The sequence below is a fragment of the Triturus cristatus genome, chromosome 7, assembly GCF_964204655.1.
Source record: "Triturus cristatus chromosome 7, aTriCri1.1, whole genome shotgun sequence".
Taxonomy (NCBI): domain Eukaryota; kingdom Metazoa; phylum Chordata; class Amphibia; order Caudata; family Salamandridae; genus Triturus; species Triturus cristatus.
In genome coordinates this window covers 636,438,176-636,457,052 of record NC_140590.1, presented here as the reverse complement: position 1 = coordinate 636,457,052, position 18,877 = coordinate 636,438,176, and the positions used below count along the sequence as shown (strand labels likewise).

The following is an 18,877-nucleotide window of genomic DNA, read 5'->3' as shown; positions in this document are numbered from 1 at the left end:
GAGCACAAACTGTTACCCGAAGATGTCCTGGCGCTGACTGAAGTCCTACCGAGACCCTACATGGTGGAAAGATAAAGGTAAATGTTAACTGGTAAAAAGCCATGTTTTGAGGGCCTTCCTTAAATGCAAATAGATTAGCCATGCCTCTGAGGTGCAGCCGAAGACAATTCCATGCCTTGGCTGCACCGACCCCAAACCTTCTACCACCACAGTTGGCTTTCTTTACCAATTTCGCTTTTGCCGAGCGTAGTGCTCTTGAGGGAGTGTACCAGTGAAATAGCATTTTTAAGTGATTAGGTCCAGTTCCTTGAAGGGCTTTATGTACTATACATAGCGTCTTGAACTGGACACGTTTCTTAACTGGCAGACAGTGAAGCCTTCTAATCTCTGCCGGGATTGAGGCATTTTTTGGCGTGCCAGTGAGCAGTCTGGCAGCTGCATGACTAATGTGTTTGACTCTCGCCATGGATTTATGATAGCTGGCCATTATCTTTCTGCACAGTTGTAGAGGAAGGCCAAAGGACTTTAGTGACTGTCCTAGGAAGTTCCAATGTCCAATTGAGACAGCAACTGCCTTGACCTCCATTTGCTCAGTCCTCCCTGGGAGTGTCCTCTACTCAGGAATGCTGCATCAGTGCATCCACTGGAGACTTCTGCAGCCGAATCTGCCCCTGTGCTGGTACCTCAGACTCAAAGTACTGAGACTGAAGTGGGCATGCATACAAATCGCGGCCTACACCCAACTTCCCCTTGCAGCTGAGTGTACTTGCTGCTCACTATGGTCTCTGCAGTAGTTGCACACAAGAGCCACCGAAGTCTGCAACGGATGATCGAGAACTTGAACATGCGATTCCAGTATTCCAAGGCAGTAAATTGAACACAACGTGTGCATTTGTCTGTGGATAAGAAAAGGCTGCACCTTTGCTTAATTCATGCTATGTAGTAATTTCCCAGGAAGGTGCATACCCAGCAGATAGAGGATAGTCCAAGAAAGGATTAAAAGAGAGGAATCGTGGAGAGTGCAGCATCACAAAGACAAATCACACCCAGGGACACTAATGTGTGTATAAGGCATTGCATTCGGTTGTATTTAGAACAACTATTTGATTCAAAGTATTTTGTTTCTCACAATAAAAGGTGTTCTTCGCTCTGTGCCATAATCTTTTGTCTAAAAGGTTCCCTGCAGGATACCTAATCACCAAAGCATGGAGAATCTGGTACGCTGATCTGTTGGCAATGAGGATTTGGTCGCTGCGTATTCTCCTGATCAGAGCAGATCTTCCCTCACAGCAGAATAGCCAAGTGCTTCACCCCCAGTCTCTAAACACTGAGACTACACACCTGGTCTTTGAACAGCACCAGTTTGGGTTCATTGTCTTCTAAATTTTGAGTTGTCCCTTGCATAGCAGGGTCTGGCGGTGGCTACATTAAACGGCTATCTAGCTGTCCTGTCCACCTTTATCTGTCTTCCCGTTCAACCTTCTCTGTTTAGATCGCCACTAGTGGCGTCATTACTCAAATGTTTGTTATACCCGTTTACTCCCTCTCTATTGATTTTCAGTGGGTTTTGAATCTTGTGTTAACTTTCTTGATGGCACCCACATTAATTGTTGACTGGTTCCTTCAAGATAGTTCATCCTCTTTTTGGAATTCCCACCCGAATAAGTTGGTCCTTAGCACTTGCACGTAGTGGTTTCTTCATGTTATATACACCCGTCTATCACCCTTCAATCCTTCTTCCTTCCTCCACATCCAATCAAGGAGGAGGAGAGATTGCATGGTCTGGACCCCAGAGATGTGCCGTTTTACATCCACCACACATGACGGGACAGAGTGGATGATCAGCTCTTTGCAGGCTTCGATGAGTTACGAAGGATAAGGTGCAGACTAAATGCATTATTTCTCTTTAGTCCATATGTACTAAGTTTTGTTAGCTCTTGGCGAAGTTTGCAGGCAGCTACATGATCATCCTTGCAACTTTCATCAAGCTCTACTGAGTTGCGTCTCAGACTTGGAGCAGCGGTAATCTACCCGAGCTGCGTTGAATGATTTTCTTGGTTAACCAGCATCTCAACACTTCCACCTCCCATGGGAGTATTGCTTTGTGACTCATTCATAATGTGAGGGATCTGCAGGAAGAGGTATCTATCAGAAGAAAATATTACTTACCTTCTGTAATAATATTTCTGGAGGATATATAATCCTCCTGCAGATTCCTTACCACCATCCTTCTCCTCTTCCTCCTCTGTGAGTAAAGCCCATAATTAATTAGATTCATGGGTATGTAAACATGTGCTGTGTTTGTTGCTATTGTTGATAATCTCCATCTTCCTCTCCACAGTCCTTGATGGAGCCTGCTTTCCAGTTGGCTCCTAAAATACTCTGTTGTATTCATAATCGGAGGTGAAGCCAAATGGCACCACCTGCTGGTACTAAGTGATATTGCTGGTGAAAACCCCAGAAGGAAGGAAAAATCATAAGGTGTGGAATCTGTGGGAAGATAATAGAAAAGTATAAAGTGCAAGGGGTTTTCACATTGGTTCTGGAGCTGCACAGGAAACTGCTAATAGATGGATACTATAGGCAGGACCACTGGAATTATGCAGCAGGGGAGGACCAAATTATGTGGCAGGGTTGACTAAATTTTGCAGTAACAAAAGGCAAATTATGTGGGCTAATGCAGCACGATTTGTGGTAGTAGGTCAGGTGTGTCGCCAAAGTTTGTCTTTCTAAAGATTGGGTCCTGTTTCTAAACGTTTGGGAAGCCACTGAAATACGCCACTTTGATTTGCTTTAATGTATTTAAGGGGACATATGTTATTGAGGACAACGTGCCCCCCAATCATGCAACAGCACTTTATCTTATATTATTTGATGAGATAGTGTCAACAGATGTCAAGCGACATTGGTTGTAGGTTTGTAGATGGGCAGTGTCTATAGATTAGAAAGAAGAACCTGGTAATGCAAAGGTAACATTGAAGAAGTGGTTTTGTATCTGAAGCTCTGGCAGTCTTTTCATTTTGATGTATCATTTGGAAATAATGGCTATGCTTTGTTCCGTTTCATTTTGTATAGTGTGCACGCGTGTTACAGTTGGATTGAACCAGAGGCGCAACTAGAGTCAAATTTCGGGGGGCGGGGCTAAGAAAAAATTTCGGGGGGGGGGGGGGCTGAATCTTTTAAGCCATAGGCAGAGTGGAGCTGCAGGGGCTCTTAGAAGGGGTGAAACAACAGCGAGGCCTCATTAACATGCAAATGGTCTTTTAAAGACCTGTGAAGTGCTCGGGTGCGGCTGTGTGTGCGCCGCGAGGCTGTCTCATCCCGGGCTGCCACACACGACGGGGGGGGGAGTTGGCTGAAGCCCTGTGAGTCCAATGGGTGTTGCGCGCCTGGATTGAACTCGATTCTTACTGTAAAGTCATCCAAGAACCGTGTTTCACCTGTGGATGTGAATATGGGTAGTTATAAACAGTGCTTATTAATAAAAAGCACTTCCACTGAAGAAGAGGTTTTAAGGAGTCTCTCATTTTGGTGCTTTGTATAGGTAGTACGTGAAACAAATGTGCACAATTGCAAGCAACTCATTTTTGCTGTGTAATGTGTGGGCGCCGTGTTTATTCGATAAGGCCCCCTGTCATCGAGGGCCACTGTACACTGGAGCTCTAATCAGCGGTCTTATTTTCAGTTCAGTGACATTGACTCTTGCTTTGAGAGTGCGGCCCTGCGGACCGGATACCTGGGCGTCTCAGATATGATGCTGGGCTGTGCAGGCTTTTGCTATTTCTGCCTGCCCTGGAGATGAGCTGCTTTCTGAAACCAGTCCAAATGAACCGAGCTCTGCTCGTTTGATAAGCTTCTCGTCCAAGCTTAATGGAGATGTTATTTTAATTCCTTCAAAGGGTTGAAGGATTAGCTATTTCATCAAAGAAAGTGATTTTCCCTTTTCACTAATCTATGCGAACCAGCTGACAGTGAGCAGCGTGTGCACTGCGTATTTCCTGTAACCTTTCGCCTTGCCAGTCTCCTGATGGGCGCAGGCAGGACCTGGATAGGAAGTGTGCTGCTGCTGGACTCGGCAAAACCTCCTCAATTCTGTTGTCACTTATGCGTGCAGGGTACACTCTTTATGAGGCGATACAAGGCAATGCAATGCTGCCTGCTTTGACAGCGGTAAATGGTGGATTTCCACAGGCGCTTTAATGGAAGAGTCTGCTTTTGTCTTCAAACTTGCCAGCCTTTCTTAAAGTCTTAAAAGGACATCAAAACACAATAACAACACAAAACAACAACATGACAAGACACACAATGAAAGAACCGAACGCTGCAGCACACCATAACAGTACAATGACCTCGCAACCACAGTGCAATACAGTAACAAAATAGGACACAACAAGACAATATTTCATCACAATAATAACACAGCAGTGTTTAAACCAATTTAGGACACCACAAGTTCAATATAAAATAACACAATCGCAGTACAATAGCACAGTACAACACACAACAAATCTCAATTGCAGTGCATTACACAGCAACACTACAAAAACACAAACCCAATACAACACAAAAAAACAAAACCCATTTTTATTGTTGCAGTAATGTGTTATGCTGTTTTTGTGTATTATTGGGTTATGTTTTGTGTTGGTAAGCTGCAGTACAGTGCTTTGGTGTGGTGTGTTGGTTTTTGTGCCCTGATAAGTTTTAGTTTAGTGTGTTATGTTTCTGTATTGGTGTGTTAGCAGTTTGAGTTCTTATCGGTGTTTTGGGTATTGTATTTTGTGTGGGTGCTGTGTTCTGCTTTTTTATTCGATCACTTATGGTTGTGTCTTTCTCAAGTGTTGTATTGTTGTGTTATAGTAAAGTGGTCTGCTCTGGATCCGACTTGTGATCGAACCTTGGCAACAGTCAGCCTTAAGTGCAGAAACATTCTTTTGGCGGTGAAACGCGTTTGCACCAACCACCATGATAGTCACTGCCAAAGCAATGTCATTGGGCTAACCAAAATATTTTGTGATCCAATCCGTTATTGGCTGTTTTCATTTGACAGCTGCGGAACGACTAATTCTGGCTTCACCATCTGACATAGTATGTGGTAAAAAAATAAAAAACTTTTATAAAGCACTGTGGTTACTGTACAGGGCATTCTGGCGCTTAAAGATGACCGCTATTACTCACATTAGGCAGAAGATAGTGATAACGTTTTCTGGATCTTTCCAAAACACCGCCAAAGAATAGGCTTTCAAGACCCCCTGGCACTAAAGACTTTGGTCATGTGCCAACATGAGACAGAAAGTCAACTGCAACCTCCCCACAACCCACCAAGCACTGTTTGGGTGAGATGTGTTTTAGGTAACTATCAATTCTATGAGATCCCACAGCGATAATCAGTGGAACTCAAACCCCCTTTTATTATGGAAAGGCACACTCTAGAACAGTAGGAAACCACAGATATGTTTTAAAGATTTGTTTTTAAAATTAAAATCCTATCTAGTGCATGGCTTCCTAGTTTTCAGATTTTGTGACATTTGCATGGTTTCAATGTTCTTAGGCTCTAAAAAGATATTGAAACTGGTGGAAATCCCCAGAAAAAGAAGTCACTAACAAACAAGATTAGCTTGCATATTTACAGTGTTTTTAGTTGCAGACTAGAACCTCGTGCCACTATAAATATAAAAGTCTCATATTCATCGCTTCACCAACCAGGATTCATTTATGTCCCTCTCTGATTATACAAACACACCTGCAGTGATTGCATTAACTGATTGATAATTTTTAACGTGAAAAAGTGCATTTTCCATCAGTGCTATACTATATGGAATTACCTTTGCATATTATATATATTTTGGAGTAGTTGTTTTACATTAAACACTTAATCTCTTTGCACATTTTGTGGCAGCCTATTCTATACTGTGTATAATTCAGTTTTGAAATATCAACTTGCAAATGTATTCTGTTTACAGTCGCATGCTGGGACTTTGTAGCACTATAAATTCACAAGTCAGAATTCCCCACTGTGCCAACCAGGATTCAATTCTGTTTCTCTATGGTTACCCACACATAAATCTGCAGTGAATGTATGAACCAATGAGACTTCATAATGTAAAAAAGTGCATTTCCCACTCATAATTTTACTTGAATTTTTCTTGCATTTTAAGGTGTGTGCACCATTATTTTATATGCAGTTACCTACATTTGAAAGAGCAATACAAAATAGTGACTTAAGGCATTTGACCTTTTTGGTCGCATCCTTAAATGGACCCTGCTCACACCCCAACCTCTGGACTGGACTGTTCCCATGAGGCACAGGGTCAGACTGATTTGCATATGGCCATGTCTGAACTGGGGTGGCAGAGTGGGCTAAAGAACGGTGATGGATCAAGCCCAGATCTGTTGACTGGGTGTGAGTGTTTGATTGGTTCTGATGCTCCGTCCATCACCACCCCCTTTTGTACCACTTTGTTCGCCATAAGTTGGCAGGGTATGCTCAGACGTGAGTCCCTTGCTCACTTTGCCACTGGATTCAAGCAAGCCTGGCTGAAGACGGCTGAAATGCCAGAAACCGGTCCTAGGAAGCTTGTTTCTGGTCCAGGGAAGGCATGGCTTGGCAGTTCGGGTTGGACTGTTCCCATGAGGCACAGGGTCAGACTGATTTGCATATGGCCATGTCTGAACTGGGGTGGCAGAGTGGGCTAAAGAACGGTGATGGATCAAGCCCAGATCTGTTGACTGGGTGTGAGTGTTTGATTGGTTCTGATGCTCCGTCCATCACCACCCCATTTTGTACCACACCCCAACCTCTGACACTGCTCACACTGCACTCAGTTCAGTGCTTTGCTGCTGGCCTCACCTATGCCAACCAGAGGCAACTGCCAGGGCAGGCGGCGCAAGCAGAGAGCATCTTCGAATTGGGGCTCTGCTAGGCACTACCAGGCTGTAGACTGACTTGTGCCAGGGTGATTGCAAACTGAGGTGCTTGGCACGAGGCTTGCTCTTGGCCTTGGACGGGCATCCTCTGACTAGAGCAAGCTGTATCCTTCCAGTGGCCAGCATCTCTGGACTCACTGTGACTGTGTTATCCTGGTCACACTGTGCTGTTTGGTGGAGTCAGTTCATGGCAGCTGAGGGCAGGCCGGCTGCGCTCGCTGATAAACTGTGCTCATCCAAAGGCTAGGGGTAGCTGGTGGCTGGAGAGGAGGTTACTGACCAAATTTGGCTATATCAGAACAGACCAGCTTGCTCCCACTGCCCACACCTTGATCGGCAGAGCCACCTGCGTGCTGCACCAGAGTCCCATGAAGAACAGGGCCGCATGGAGCCTCCTTGTCTTGGCGCGGCGCGGACTGTGGAGCATTAAAGAAATACAGTCTACCTGCCTGGACCAGTCAATAGGCGTTAAGAGATGCCAGAAAACCTTGTTTAATGTGTTCAGCATCTCACTGCAACGTCAGAGCCACATGGCCCACAGAGGCCGGGCCGATGCACCTATTCATTGACTGCAACACATTTTTCAAAACGTCGCTGTTGACACTTAGTACCCCAGCAAATGCTCTCCCTCCCAGCCCGTTTCATGATCACATTCCAGCTGTGCACGCAGCCAGCAGCGGAGAGCAACCTAACACGCCCTGACTGCTTCTAGGAGTGCTGTTCTTCAGGGCACATGTCGGACTCAGGAGCTGTAATTAGTGTGACGAATGCATTTAATTTGGTTATGCGGACATCAGCACTAAACCCCCCGATGCGTGGTACTTGGCAGGACTGCTAGTACATACAATATGAACAGTAACTAATATAAAAATCAATAAAATATTGGCAGTGCAATTTACCAAAAGTGCAAATAATGGATAATATGGTACCATATTGGTGAGACCATAATCTCTCTTTATATCACTATCTCCAACCCCACCCTCATGTTTTTGGCTAAATAAATTAACCTTAGCACCAAAGAAAAGACCTGATTTGAGTTTCAAAGATGGTTCACACCTGCATAGCTCTTTTGAACAATAGAACCAAAGTTCAGTAAAATAGCAGTGTTTGCTATTCTTGTCTGCATCTGCAGGCAGGCTGATAAGACAACTGAGTGAAGGCAAAACTTGCCTCCTGGTAGCCTTCAGCAAAGGAAGGTGATACAGTTCTGTCTAGCCTCTTCACACTATGTTATTAGTTAATATCACATATATGATAAGTGTTGAACCTTTGAGAATAAACAATTAGCAGAAAAGGCCTTGGCACCCTTTCACTTACTTGCATTCTGTGGAACAATGTCTTTGGTTTAACACAATAAATGTGAAATGTTCAACTTCCATAAAGCCTTGTTCATTATTTAAAACACTCACGAGAGCAGAGCATTTTAGGAAATAGGAAACAACATGAATATATTAAAGTGAACTCATATTACGTTGCAATGAAAAATGAGATGAATAAATATGCTTTAAAAAAATCAATAACCAGCATGTATGTGTGTGTGTGTGTGTATATATATATATATATATATATATATATATATATACATAACAAGGCAGCGTGAGACTGCTGAAACGTGTTGATGATATTTCGTCATGTAAATAAACTTACCGAGTGACCAGTATCTTTCGGAGTGCCGGATGGTTATTTTTCAAGTGGAATAATCCTATTTGAATATATATATATTACAGCCATTGGTAGTATGGAAAATGGAAAGGCACCAGGCATAGATAGAATTCCCAGTGATCTATATAGCTCCAAACCAAAAGTCTGGGGTTTTATCCTTAATAGAAATCTATAATGCAATCGCTAGTGGTGGAGATATCTTAGAAACTTAGAAAGAGGGGGAGATCATTCCCATTTACAAGAAAGGGGATACTGCTAATTATAGACCCATAAGTTTAATAGAAGCGGCCCAGATAATCTTCAGTAAGCAGCTACAGTTTAGGATTCAGACCTAGATGGAGGAAGAACAGATATTGTCCCACCTACAAGCAGGATTTAGGCCAAATACGAGCACCATAGATCAGATGTTTTGATTTTTATTGATAATATGAAAGTGAGTTATAATTAACAACAGTAATTTATACGTTGTATTTGTGTATCTGAAATCCAACTTTTGCCTAATACCAAGAGAGCATTAAATAAAATGGGGATGCCAATAGAATTGTTTAACTTAGTGATCCACCTGCACCAGGAAAATTTTGCATTAGTCAGGTGGGGCAAAGAAGGTAAACTGACAGAAGGTATAAATATCTCCTGTGGTGTCCCCAGGGCTGTGCACTAGCCTCAACCCTTTATACACTATATATAAATGGGCTATTAAATTTACTTTGATTGGAAGGGATACATCCCGAAAATAGCAGACAGGACAGTTCCTGACCTCCTTTTGTCAACAACACACAACTAATTTCTAAGACTCCCATGGCCCTACAAAATATTTTGAATAGGTTCACAGAGTCATACGAGTTATACAGCCTAGAAATTAATGGACTCAAAACCAAGTTCATGACTTTTCGCCCTCATAAGTACTTTAAAGGCAAAATGAAGCTTGGTCACGAGTATCTGGAACAGGTCAAAGAATTTGACTACTTAGGTGTGAGATTGGCAAGTAGTTTGTCCTGGTCAGTCCTGATTCTGAAAAGCCAAATATCTTTACAACATGTTGGAGCCGCAATAGTGAAGAAACTTCGGGGGTCGACCCAGTCACCCTATTTCCCTCACACTGGAAATTTATCGGACTAGGGCGCTTGGAGCTGACCTATATGGAGCAGTACTATGGAGTTTCTATAATGGAAAAGGGCTGGAGACGGCAGAGAATACATTTTTAGAGCCATTTTGGATCTGCCAAAGAGTTCCACCCTTGTCCCGTTGCAAATTGATCTCGGATTAAGGATAGTATCACATACCGCTACATTGAAACCATTACTTTATTGGGTTAAGATCGGCACAGGAAAATAATAGATTCCAATTAAGCAAGCTGTGTCAGAGGTTAAAGCATTGGATAATTGGGGAAAGAGCCCTAAAAAATGTTAAGAATTGATTGTATAAGTTGGGCCTGGAACAAATAGGGGACAAACAGGAAAAGCTGGATAAAGGGATGATAGAGAAACTAAATACTGGGATTATATTTTAGGCAATAGGGTATTTGCAACTGCACATGGCACTTTAACAAATGGTTTTATTGATATAAAAAGTACCTTGACATTTGAGATATTTTTGGATCAAATTGAACCTACAGCTGCTTGATCACTGTATCTTAAGTTCAGATATGGTACCCTGCCTGTTAACGTATTGAAAAGCAAATGAAAGGCAGGCTCCACAACTTGATGTACAGCATGTAATTGTACTTCCGAATCGCTGGAACACTTTTTCTTCTTCTGTCCTATTTACTTGAAAACCAGGAGAAGATGGTTAATTCCTATCTGTCGGGCACGCTCTGTTTCACGTTAAGTTGAAGCAATGCTCATCTTAAGAATAGAAAACATTGAGTGGATAGTATACTCCGTATCAATATACCCGATGTATGCTTGGCGTATTCGTGGAAAATTATTGAAAAATACTTAAGCCATTTATGATTATTTGCCTATTTGCACATGCTCATTTCCTGGATATATAATATGTTAAAATACTTTTATGTATATAAGGGGATTTGACCTTGGGTAACACAGAAGTTTTAGTATTTAAAATTTGTAATGGCGTTAACAATTGCTCTAAAAGTGTTTAACATGTTTCCTTATGCACTATTGACCATTGATGTATGGTTCCTTTTCTTTACCTGCCTTAACACGAGCACTTTAACGGTAGAAAGGTACGACATCTTAGATAGAAAATCCCAGTGAGAATTCCATGATTTGGTTTTTATTTATAGCATGATGTAACTGCATTTTGTAACTGCGTTTTTTTAGGAAAGGTGTTTTTAAACTGATGTTGTATTGTATATGTTTAGGACCATATATTGGTCAAATAAACTACCACTACTACTACACTGCAAGCAACTGGAGCGCAAATAGAGAACAAGTCAAGACATCACAGAGAAAGACATCTTCAAATCAGCCCTAAGACACTACCATCAGAAGATAGAGAAAACCAACCACACAGCTCTTGCAGACTGCATCAGAGCCAGCACTAACAGCAGCAAGGACATCTTCACCATCATCAAAGATTTCACCATTCCTCCTGCCACCTTCATCAGCATCATCCCCTGAGAAGACCTTTGCAACGAGCTCTCAAAATTCTTCTGTTACAAAATCACCTCCATACAGAGCAACTTTGACCCTCAATAAGGCCGTTGCAACTCAACTTCTCATCACGGCTGAAGAACGAACCTTGATTTTGTGGGCCACCATCACCACCATCGAAATTGCTGCTGCAATGAAGACCATCCACTCGGGGACCCCATCTGAGTGCAACATCAACATACTCTTCTGTGCTGACAACACACAACAACTACTCTCCCTCTTAGACCAGACCCACACAAGAAACAAGTTGATGGGCTGCATGACCGAAGTTGCTAACTGGATGAAAGCCAACTGTTTCAAGCTTCGCATCGACAAGACAGAAGTAGTGATATTCAGCAAGAACACCTCACCATGTTTCTCCAACTGGTGATCTGCTGAACTTGCACCCACACCCACAACCCATGCCAGGAACCTCGAAATATTCATTGAGAGCAAACTGGACATGACTGCACAGGTCAACGCCTTCACTGCCTTCTGCTTCCACACCCTGAAAGGTGCTAAGGATGATCTTTAAATGGCCTGATGGATGCTAAGGAAGATCTTTAAATGGCTCTCAGGCATCACTAGAAAAGCTGTCACTCACACCCTACTCACCAGCAGTTGGACAATGGGAACACCTTCTATGCCAGGACACAAGCAACTCAGTAGAAGACTACAATCCATCGAGAACTCGGCAGCCAGATTCATCTTCAACCTTCCACACAGAACCCACATAACACCACACCTCCACCGGCTCCGGATACACAAACCTGCTTAATTCAAACTCCTCACACACACGTTTAAGGCACTACACAACTCAGGGCCTCCCTGTCTGAGCAGTTGCATCTCCTTCCACCAAGACACCTCAGGTCTGCAGGACTCCTACTCGCACACTTCCCATGCATACACAGAACCAGATCAGGAGGACGGACATTCTCTTACATCACTCCTAAAGCGTAGAACGGCTTCCCAATCCACATCATAGCCTCCTCCTCTAGTCTTGAATTCCACACATAGCTGAAGATCTGGCTTTTCAATTACCCAACATACCATAGGCAGGGCTAGGTACACACACCTGCTCAGTGCCAGGATACAGTGGTGTAAGTGCACTTTACAAATACACATAACAAAATGTAACATACTCTGTCTGCCAAACTCTAAATCAGCCCCATAATATGGTTCCCAAGATCATTTGGAATGAGCAAGAGCATCTCCAATAATTTTAAATAAGTCATCAATCATTCCACCCCACAAACTTTGAGTTAAAAAGTGTAAATTGTCAGACTAACCATAAAGAAAAAAGTAAGGTGCTTTTTACCTGCAATGGTTTTATGTTTAGCTTAACAGTGCTTGTAGTTCTCATGGCAAATTATTGCATTTAACATAAAAGAATATATAAGAGGATATGTATGTAAAATTGCTTTGTGCTAGGTAGAAAGAGAGAGGTGTGCAGTCACCATGCCATAGGAATGGAGGTTGTCTTTCTCACATGCTAATGCAATTTTTTGTGTGTTTACCGGTCTCCTGCTGGAAGAAACAAAGGCCATTTGTACAGAGATCTTTTTAAGGCAGCTGTGTAATCTATATCAATTCATACCTGACTGATAGTAACACACATATAGTGTTCCACCAAATTATCGAGGTTTTAATAGCATCCTGACAAAATATTCTATCAAGAATATCGACTACCACTATATTGTGAAGGTAGGCCTAGATTTACCATTCTTGACTCGGCATCTACATACATTGGCAGCATGTGTCTTGAAGGTACGCAGATGCGGAGTTAAGTTTAGTAAATGTATACTCGCCTATAAATATTTACCGTCATGATCTAGTGGCAGTCGATATTCTGGATTCGATATTTTTGCAAGATGATATTACTTAACCTGAATTGTGGTATCCAGCCCCCTCTCAATTCCTCACACCCTCATGGCATTACTGTGATACATTACACAGAAGCAATTGTCAGCAATTTAAATAAAATACAGATAAAACAACTAACACAATCATACTCGCCAAATGAAATTGTGTGTAACATTTGCTTTACACTTGTGAAATGTCAAGGACCAGTGTATTTGTTTGAGAGCAAAAATGCAGAAACCTGTAAATATGTATCTACCTTAGTCTTTCTACACTGGCATCATGATTGCAGCCTCAGACTTTGACTTAAGAACTCAGTGCATTCAGGGAATTGTACTTCGTGTTTGCTTGAGTTAACTACTCATTTGATAACTTTGATTTGTACACGGAATTTCAAGTAGTGTTTGGTTCAGAAGCAGTGTTCTGTCAAACCAAAGTGTTTCAAATGTCAGTAACAAGGAAATTAAAGTGCTGACCTGCAATGCTATATGTGTGAATCTACAAAAGAGGGCACGGGTGGAATGGGAATACAGAGAACACTGCGTTGTTACGAAAAGTGATAATTCAAAATGAAGTGATGATTGAATGGTCATGGAAAATGAAGTATGTTATCAGCTAGTAGAAGTGATCTCTTTAAAGAGATGCCACGGATTGTTATGCATTGCCAAGAATCTAGAGGAAAGATTGTTGTCAATACCTATCAGACCGTGGCTTTCTTTTCTTAAACATATCTCTCTAAAGAAATCAATTCTACTGGCTGATAAAATACTTCTTTTTCGAAATATGATTTAGACTGCAAAGGGCCTAAAGATTAAGTGGACTTGAAGCCTGTGTCCATATATGTGAATATCTGTCTACCCTCTTGCTATGTGTTCAGCCCTGTTTCCGTCTCTTTGTGTTTGCTTGCTTACTATCTGGTTGTATCTGTATTGTTTGGATTCTGTGTTGTGACAAGTTTGTTGTTTTTGTGTGTCAGCCCATGTTTAGTGGTTTGTGGGGCTGTGTATCTGTCTCTGTTTTGCTTATCCTAGCATCTTTTTAACAGTCTTTCATTCCTAACTCTGTCAGGTCCCCATTCCTCACACTGCTTGTCCCCCTCTTCCTTCTCTTTAACCCCATTTTCTCTTCTGCTTTCTCTATACCAAGTAGATACCTCAGTTCCACGACCACTCTATTCTGAGGGCATCTTCCTTGCTCTCTTGTTACCTTCTTTCCACTCCCCGGTTTAGTTAGTATTTTGAGATGGTCTTAGATCAGCATACAAAGCTCCTCAAGCAGCTAGCATCTCACAGGTGTCTGTGTGTGAACGGGTCCCTGCATGGCAGGTGCTCTATGTTTATGGTGGTTTCGGGTCTGTGTACAGATGACTGTTTGTCTGCTGGTCGGCGTGTGGGTGGTTGGATGTTTGCTGTCTGCATATTTTCATGTATTTGTCATCTATGCCAGTATGTGCTTTAATATATGTCTCTGTGCATGCACCATACAAAAGGCAAACCTGATGGCTTTTTCTTAGCGGTAACTGCAGCCCAGGATTTGTTACTTCATATAATTCTACCTGCAGAGTTATCGGGACAAGCCTTGCTGTAAATGGGTCATTGTTGAGCAAAGGGCATGTAAACATTGGTTACTTTAGATACAGTTTGCAGTAACCAGCAACATGCTGTTAGATCAATATACTATCCTGTGTGTCATGGTGAGCTTGTGCTCATATCTCGACAGCAACCATGACTAGACATAAGTAAAAAAAATTATGTATTTTTTTTTTTATTAAAGCTGCTAGCCAACCACTTTTCCACCCAGACACTCCTCCTATTACGCCCACTCTTAAGACCACAATAATTTAGAGTACGACGTTTACATTACATTGGCCGGGAGTGACCGCAGAAAGGATCCGTTTAAATCCCGAAGGAGATCGTGCTAAAGGCTGATATCCCCATACCCTCCTGAGATATTATAGTATAATAGTATTTCTCTTCCAGTCCAGACATATACCGGCAATGCTCTTCGAAAAACACTTATCCCAAGGGAATCATGCAATATGTGAATTTGAGCCGACCTACTAAGGCTTTAGTTGACGTAATGTAACTTTCGTAGACACTGCATAACTCAAGAGAGGCTTTGAGCTCACAATGGTTGATCTTAGCAAGCCTGCTTAGACCTGACATTAAGGCAACTCTTAGGGGCCACTAGGGAGGAAGGGAGTTTCATGAACCGTTGCATGTTGCGATAACACTCCTATGAATAAGCCAAATCTAGAAATAGGAAATCAACCAACCTGACGACAGAATAGAGCAGACGGTATACTTTGTACTAAAAAATTGCTGAACATTTCGAAATTACCACATAAAATGGAGCAGCCATTTAGTATAGATTTGTTGAAATAATGTTGTGGTTCGGACATGAAACCTGAAAGTCTGAAACTGTGAGGATAGCACTGTGAGGATAGCCGCTCTAGCAACCTGAAGGCTGATTCGATGTCGGATTTGGCCAGAAAGGAACCTTACACTAGTGCTTCTGGAAGCCATCTCATGAAGAGAACAAAAGCGGCCAGTAACAAAATGGGCAATGTGATGCTTTCCCTGGTGAATCTGATGCATACAGAGTATCAACATCTAGTTCTTGGAAGAGTGTACAAAACCAAGATAAAAGATTCCGAAATCTTTCTGCTCAAAGGGTGTGGAGCATGTGCAAGCGAAGGGAAGAGTAGGCCTTCATGAGCATTGGTCCTGAGATTTACTCAGAATTTGCATTTCCCTTTCCTTCCCTTCTTGTTAAAACATTTGAGTTTTGGGTGACTAGGATTGCCACAATATTAACATGCTACTACATCTTACATAAGGTCGTCTTACTTAATGCCATGCAGTGCTTCTCTTGATGTCATGCTCTTTACTATTGCAAAAACAACAGTTGATGGACAGAATGTAGAACAATGCCATACATTCACCCCAGTACAGAGATCTGGGCCTAAATCCAGCGTTTTTTTGCTCACCATGCCGTTCCAGTTTGAACCCAGCCATATGCAAATCAGTCTTGACCCTGTGCCTCATGGGTACAGTCCAGCCCGAACTGCCAAGCCAGGTCCTCCCTGGACCGGAAACAAGCATCCTAGGACCGGTTTCAGGGTTTCACCCCTCTTCAGCCAGGATAGCTTGATTCCAGTGGCATGGAGAGCACGGGACCCACGTCTGGGCATACCCTTCCCACTCGGGGTGACAAATGCAAAAACAACAGTTGATGGACAGAATGCAGAACAATGCCATACATTCACCCCAGTACAGAGATCTGGGCCTAAATCCAGCGTTTTTTTGCTCACCATGCCGTTCCAGTTTGAACCCAGCCATATGCAAATCAGTCTTGACCCTGTGCCTCATGGGTACAGTCCAGCCCGAACAGATCAGTTGACTGGGGGTGAGTGCTTGCAATGTTCAACACTCCGTCCATCATTTCCTTTGATTTTGCTTTGTTCGCCATAAGTTGGCAGGGTATGCTCAGACGTGAGTCCCTTGCTCACTTTGCCACTGGATTCAAGCAAGCCTGGCTGAAGACGGCTGAAATGCCAGAAACCGGTCCTAGGAAGCTTGTTTCCGGTCCAGGGAAGACATGGCTTGGCAGTTCGGGCTGGACTGTTCCCATGAGGCACAGGGTCAGACTGATTTGCATATGGCCATGTCTGAACTGGGGTGGCAGAGTGGGCTAGAGAACGGTGATGGATTAAACCCAGATCAGTTGACTGGGGGTGAGTGCTTGCAATGTTCAACACTCCGTCCATCATTTCCTTTGGTTTTGCTTTGTTTGCCATAAGTTGGCAGGGTATGCTCAGACGTGAGTCCCTTGCTCACTTTGCCACTGGATTCAAGCAAGCCTGACTGAAGACGGCTGAAATGCCAGAAACCGGTCCTAGGAAGCTTGTTTCCGGTCCTGGGAAGACATGGCTTGGCAGTTCGGGCTGGACTGTTCCCATGTGGCACAGGGTCAGACTGTTTTGCATATGGCCATGTCTGAACTGGGGTGGCAGAGTGGGCTAAAGAACGGTGATGGATTAAACCCAGATCAGTTGACTGGCGGTGAGTGCTTGCAATGTTCAACACTCCGTCCATCATTTCCTTTGGTTTTTGCTTTGTTTGCCATAAGTTGGCAGGGTATGCTCAGACGTGAGTCCCTTGCTCACTTTGCCACTGGATTCAAGCAAGCCTGGCTGAAGACGGCTGAAATGCCAGAAACCGGTCCTAGGAAGCTTGTTTCCGGTCCAGGGAAAACATGGCTTGGCAGTTCGGGCTGGACTGTTCCCATGAGGCACAGGGTCAGACTGATTTGCATATGGCCATGTCTGAACTGGGGTGGCAGAGTGGGCTAAAGAACGGTGATGGATTAAACCCAGATCAGTTGACTGGCGGTGAGTGCTTGCAATGTTCAACACTCCGTCCATCATTTCCTTTGGTTTTGCTATGCTCTTTACTATGACACCTCCCATGTCTTCTGAGCCATACATTTACATACATCTGTTAGCACGCCTTCTCTGGCCTGCTACCCTTCATTTCTTTGACTGTTACACCACATTTCCACCAGGAACTGCTTGAAAATAGCTCTAAGCAGAAGAGCTGAAACATCAAAGCTCGCAATCGCGCTAAACAGAGGAGTATACCTAGAAATTTGTGATCCAATGTGTTGCAGTTATGTGTATCCAAATCTTCACCTCACTTTCTTTACCTTCTTTCTGCTCATTTTCCCTTGGCACCGTTGTTAATAAGGCAAAATGTCACAGGATTCACAATACAGATATTAGAATAACCTTGAAAGTGCTGCTTCCAGTACCCTTGGGACGTGACCACTCCGGCACGCCCACCTTAAAGAAGAACCTGTCAGAAGGTCCTTTCTTGTGTTGTGTGGGCAAAGTGGCGATGAGGGGCCTGAGCTCATAGAGCAATAAAGTGAGCCTCCATTCTAAAGGCTGTGCTCACCCACAGTGTGACCAGATGTCCAGGACCCCCTCAGCTGCTGTGGTGTGGGTACACCCGTGGCGGAGAAGGTTGTACTGCATCTGTAGTAAGTAGCTAAGTACGGTGAGAGGGTATCAGAAGATTAGCAATGCAACACTGTATGCTTCTCTGATTGGTAAGGTGCATGCCATCTGCTACTGAAGAATGTTTATCAAAGGTTGTCTTTTTATTTCTCTTTTAGGTGGTTCGGGATATATTGCTGATTGGACACAGACAAGCTTTCGCTTGGGTGGACGAGTGGTATGGTAGGTGAACTTAATAAAGCTACGTTGATAGTTGCATAGAAATTAAATGGTATTCAGAAGGAAAACATCACAGTACCTTGTATCAATTCAAATAGGTTATAAAAAATAGGTGTTATCTAAAATAGCAGTTCTGAGTCCAAGAGCCTATGTGCAGCTTCTGTGAAAACAAAAAAAGTACTACAAGTTCCTTTGAGGGGGGAATATCAGAGAGAATGGAAGTTAATATCATGACACTTGCTTTACATAAAGAGATGATGGTAGCGTTAGCGTTTCAGAAGCAGACGCCATTTTTGACCCGGTCTATACATCCTCTGTAATAACGTGTTGATTTTTCTGCTGCTGTTTGTCCTGGAACTGTCAGTGCACAAGTGGTCCAAGCGTGCCGATGCTATAGAGGCGTCCTTCATAGCATAGTAAGGATACCCTGGGTTCTGGTGCAAGCAAGGAAAATGGCCGCTTTGACTGCTGTTGTGGTAGTAAAATATAGCATTGTCAGTGCTCTGGGCACTATTGCCACAACCCTGTTAGACCAGGTACTATAATCGATATGGGTTAGACAAAATAAATGAAAATGTACAAAAGCGAACATATTACG

At 43.0% G+C, this 18,877-nt stretch overlaps 1 protein-coding gene across 1 annotated transcript in view; it reads left to right on the top strand.

The window, feature by feature from the left end:
• Positions 1-18,290, top strand: part of PITPNC1 (phosphatidylinositol transfer protein cytoplasmic 1) — a 1,057,002-nt gene extending 1,038,712 nt beyond the window's left edge. The window contains exon 8 of the mRNA XM_085617264.1: positions 18,219-18,290. Within this exon, the coding sequence (XP_085473390.1) occupies positions 18,219-18,290 (72 nt within the window). The remainder of the gene's footprint in view (positions 1-18,218) is intronic.
• Positions 18,291-18,877: the final 587 nt, after the last annotated feature.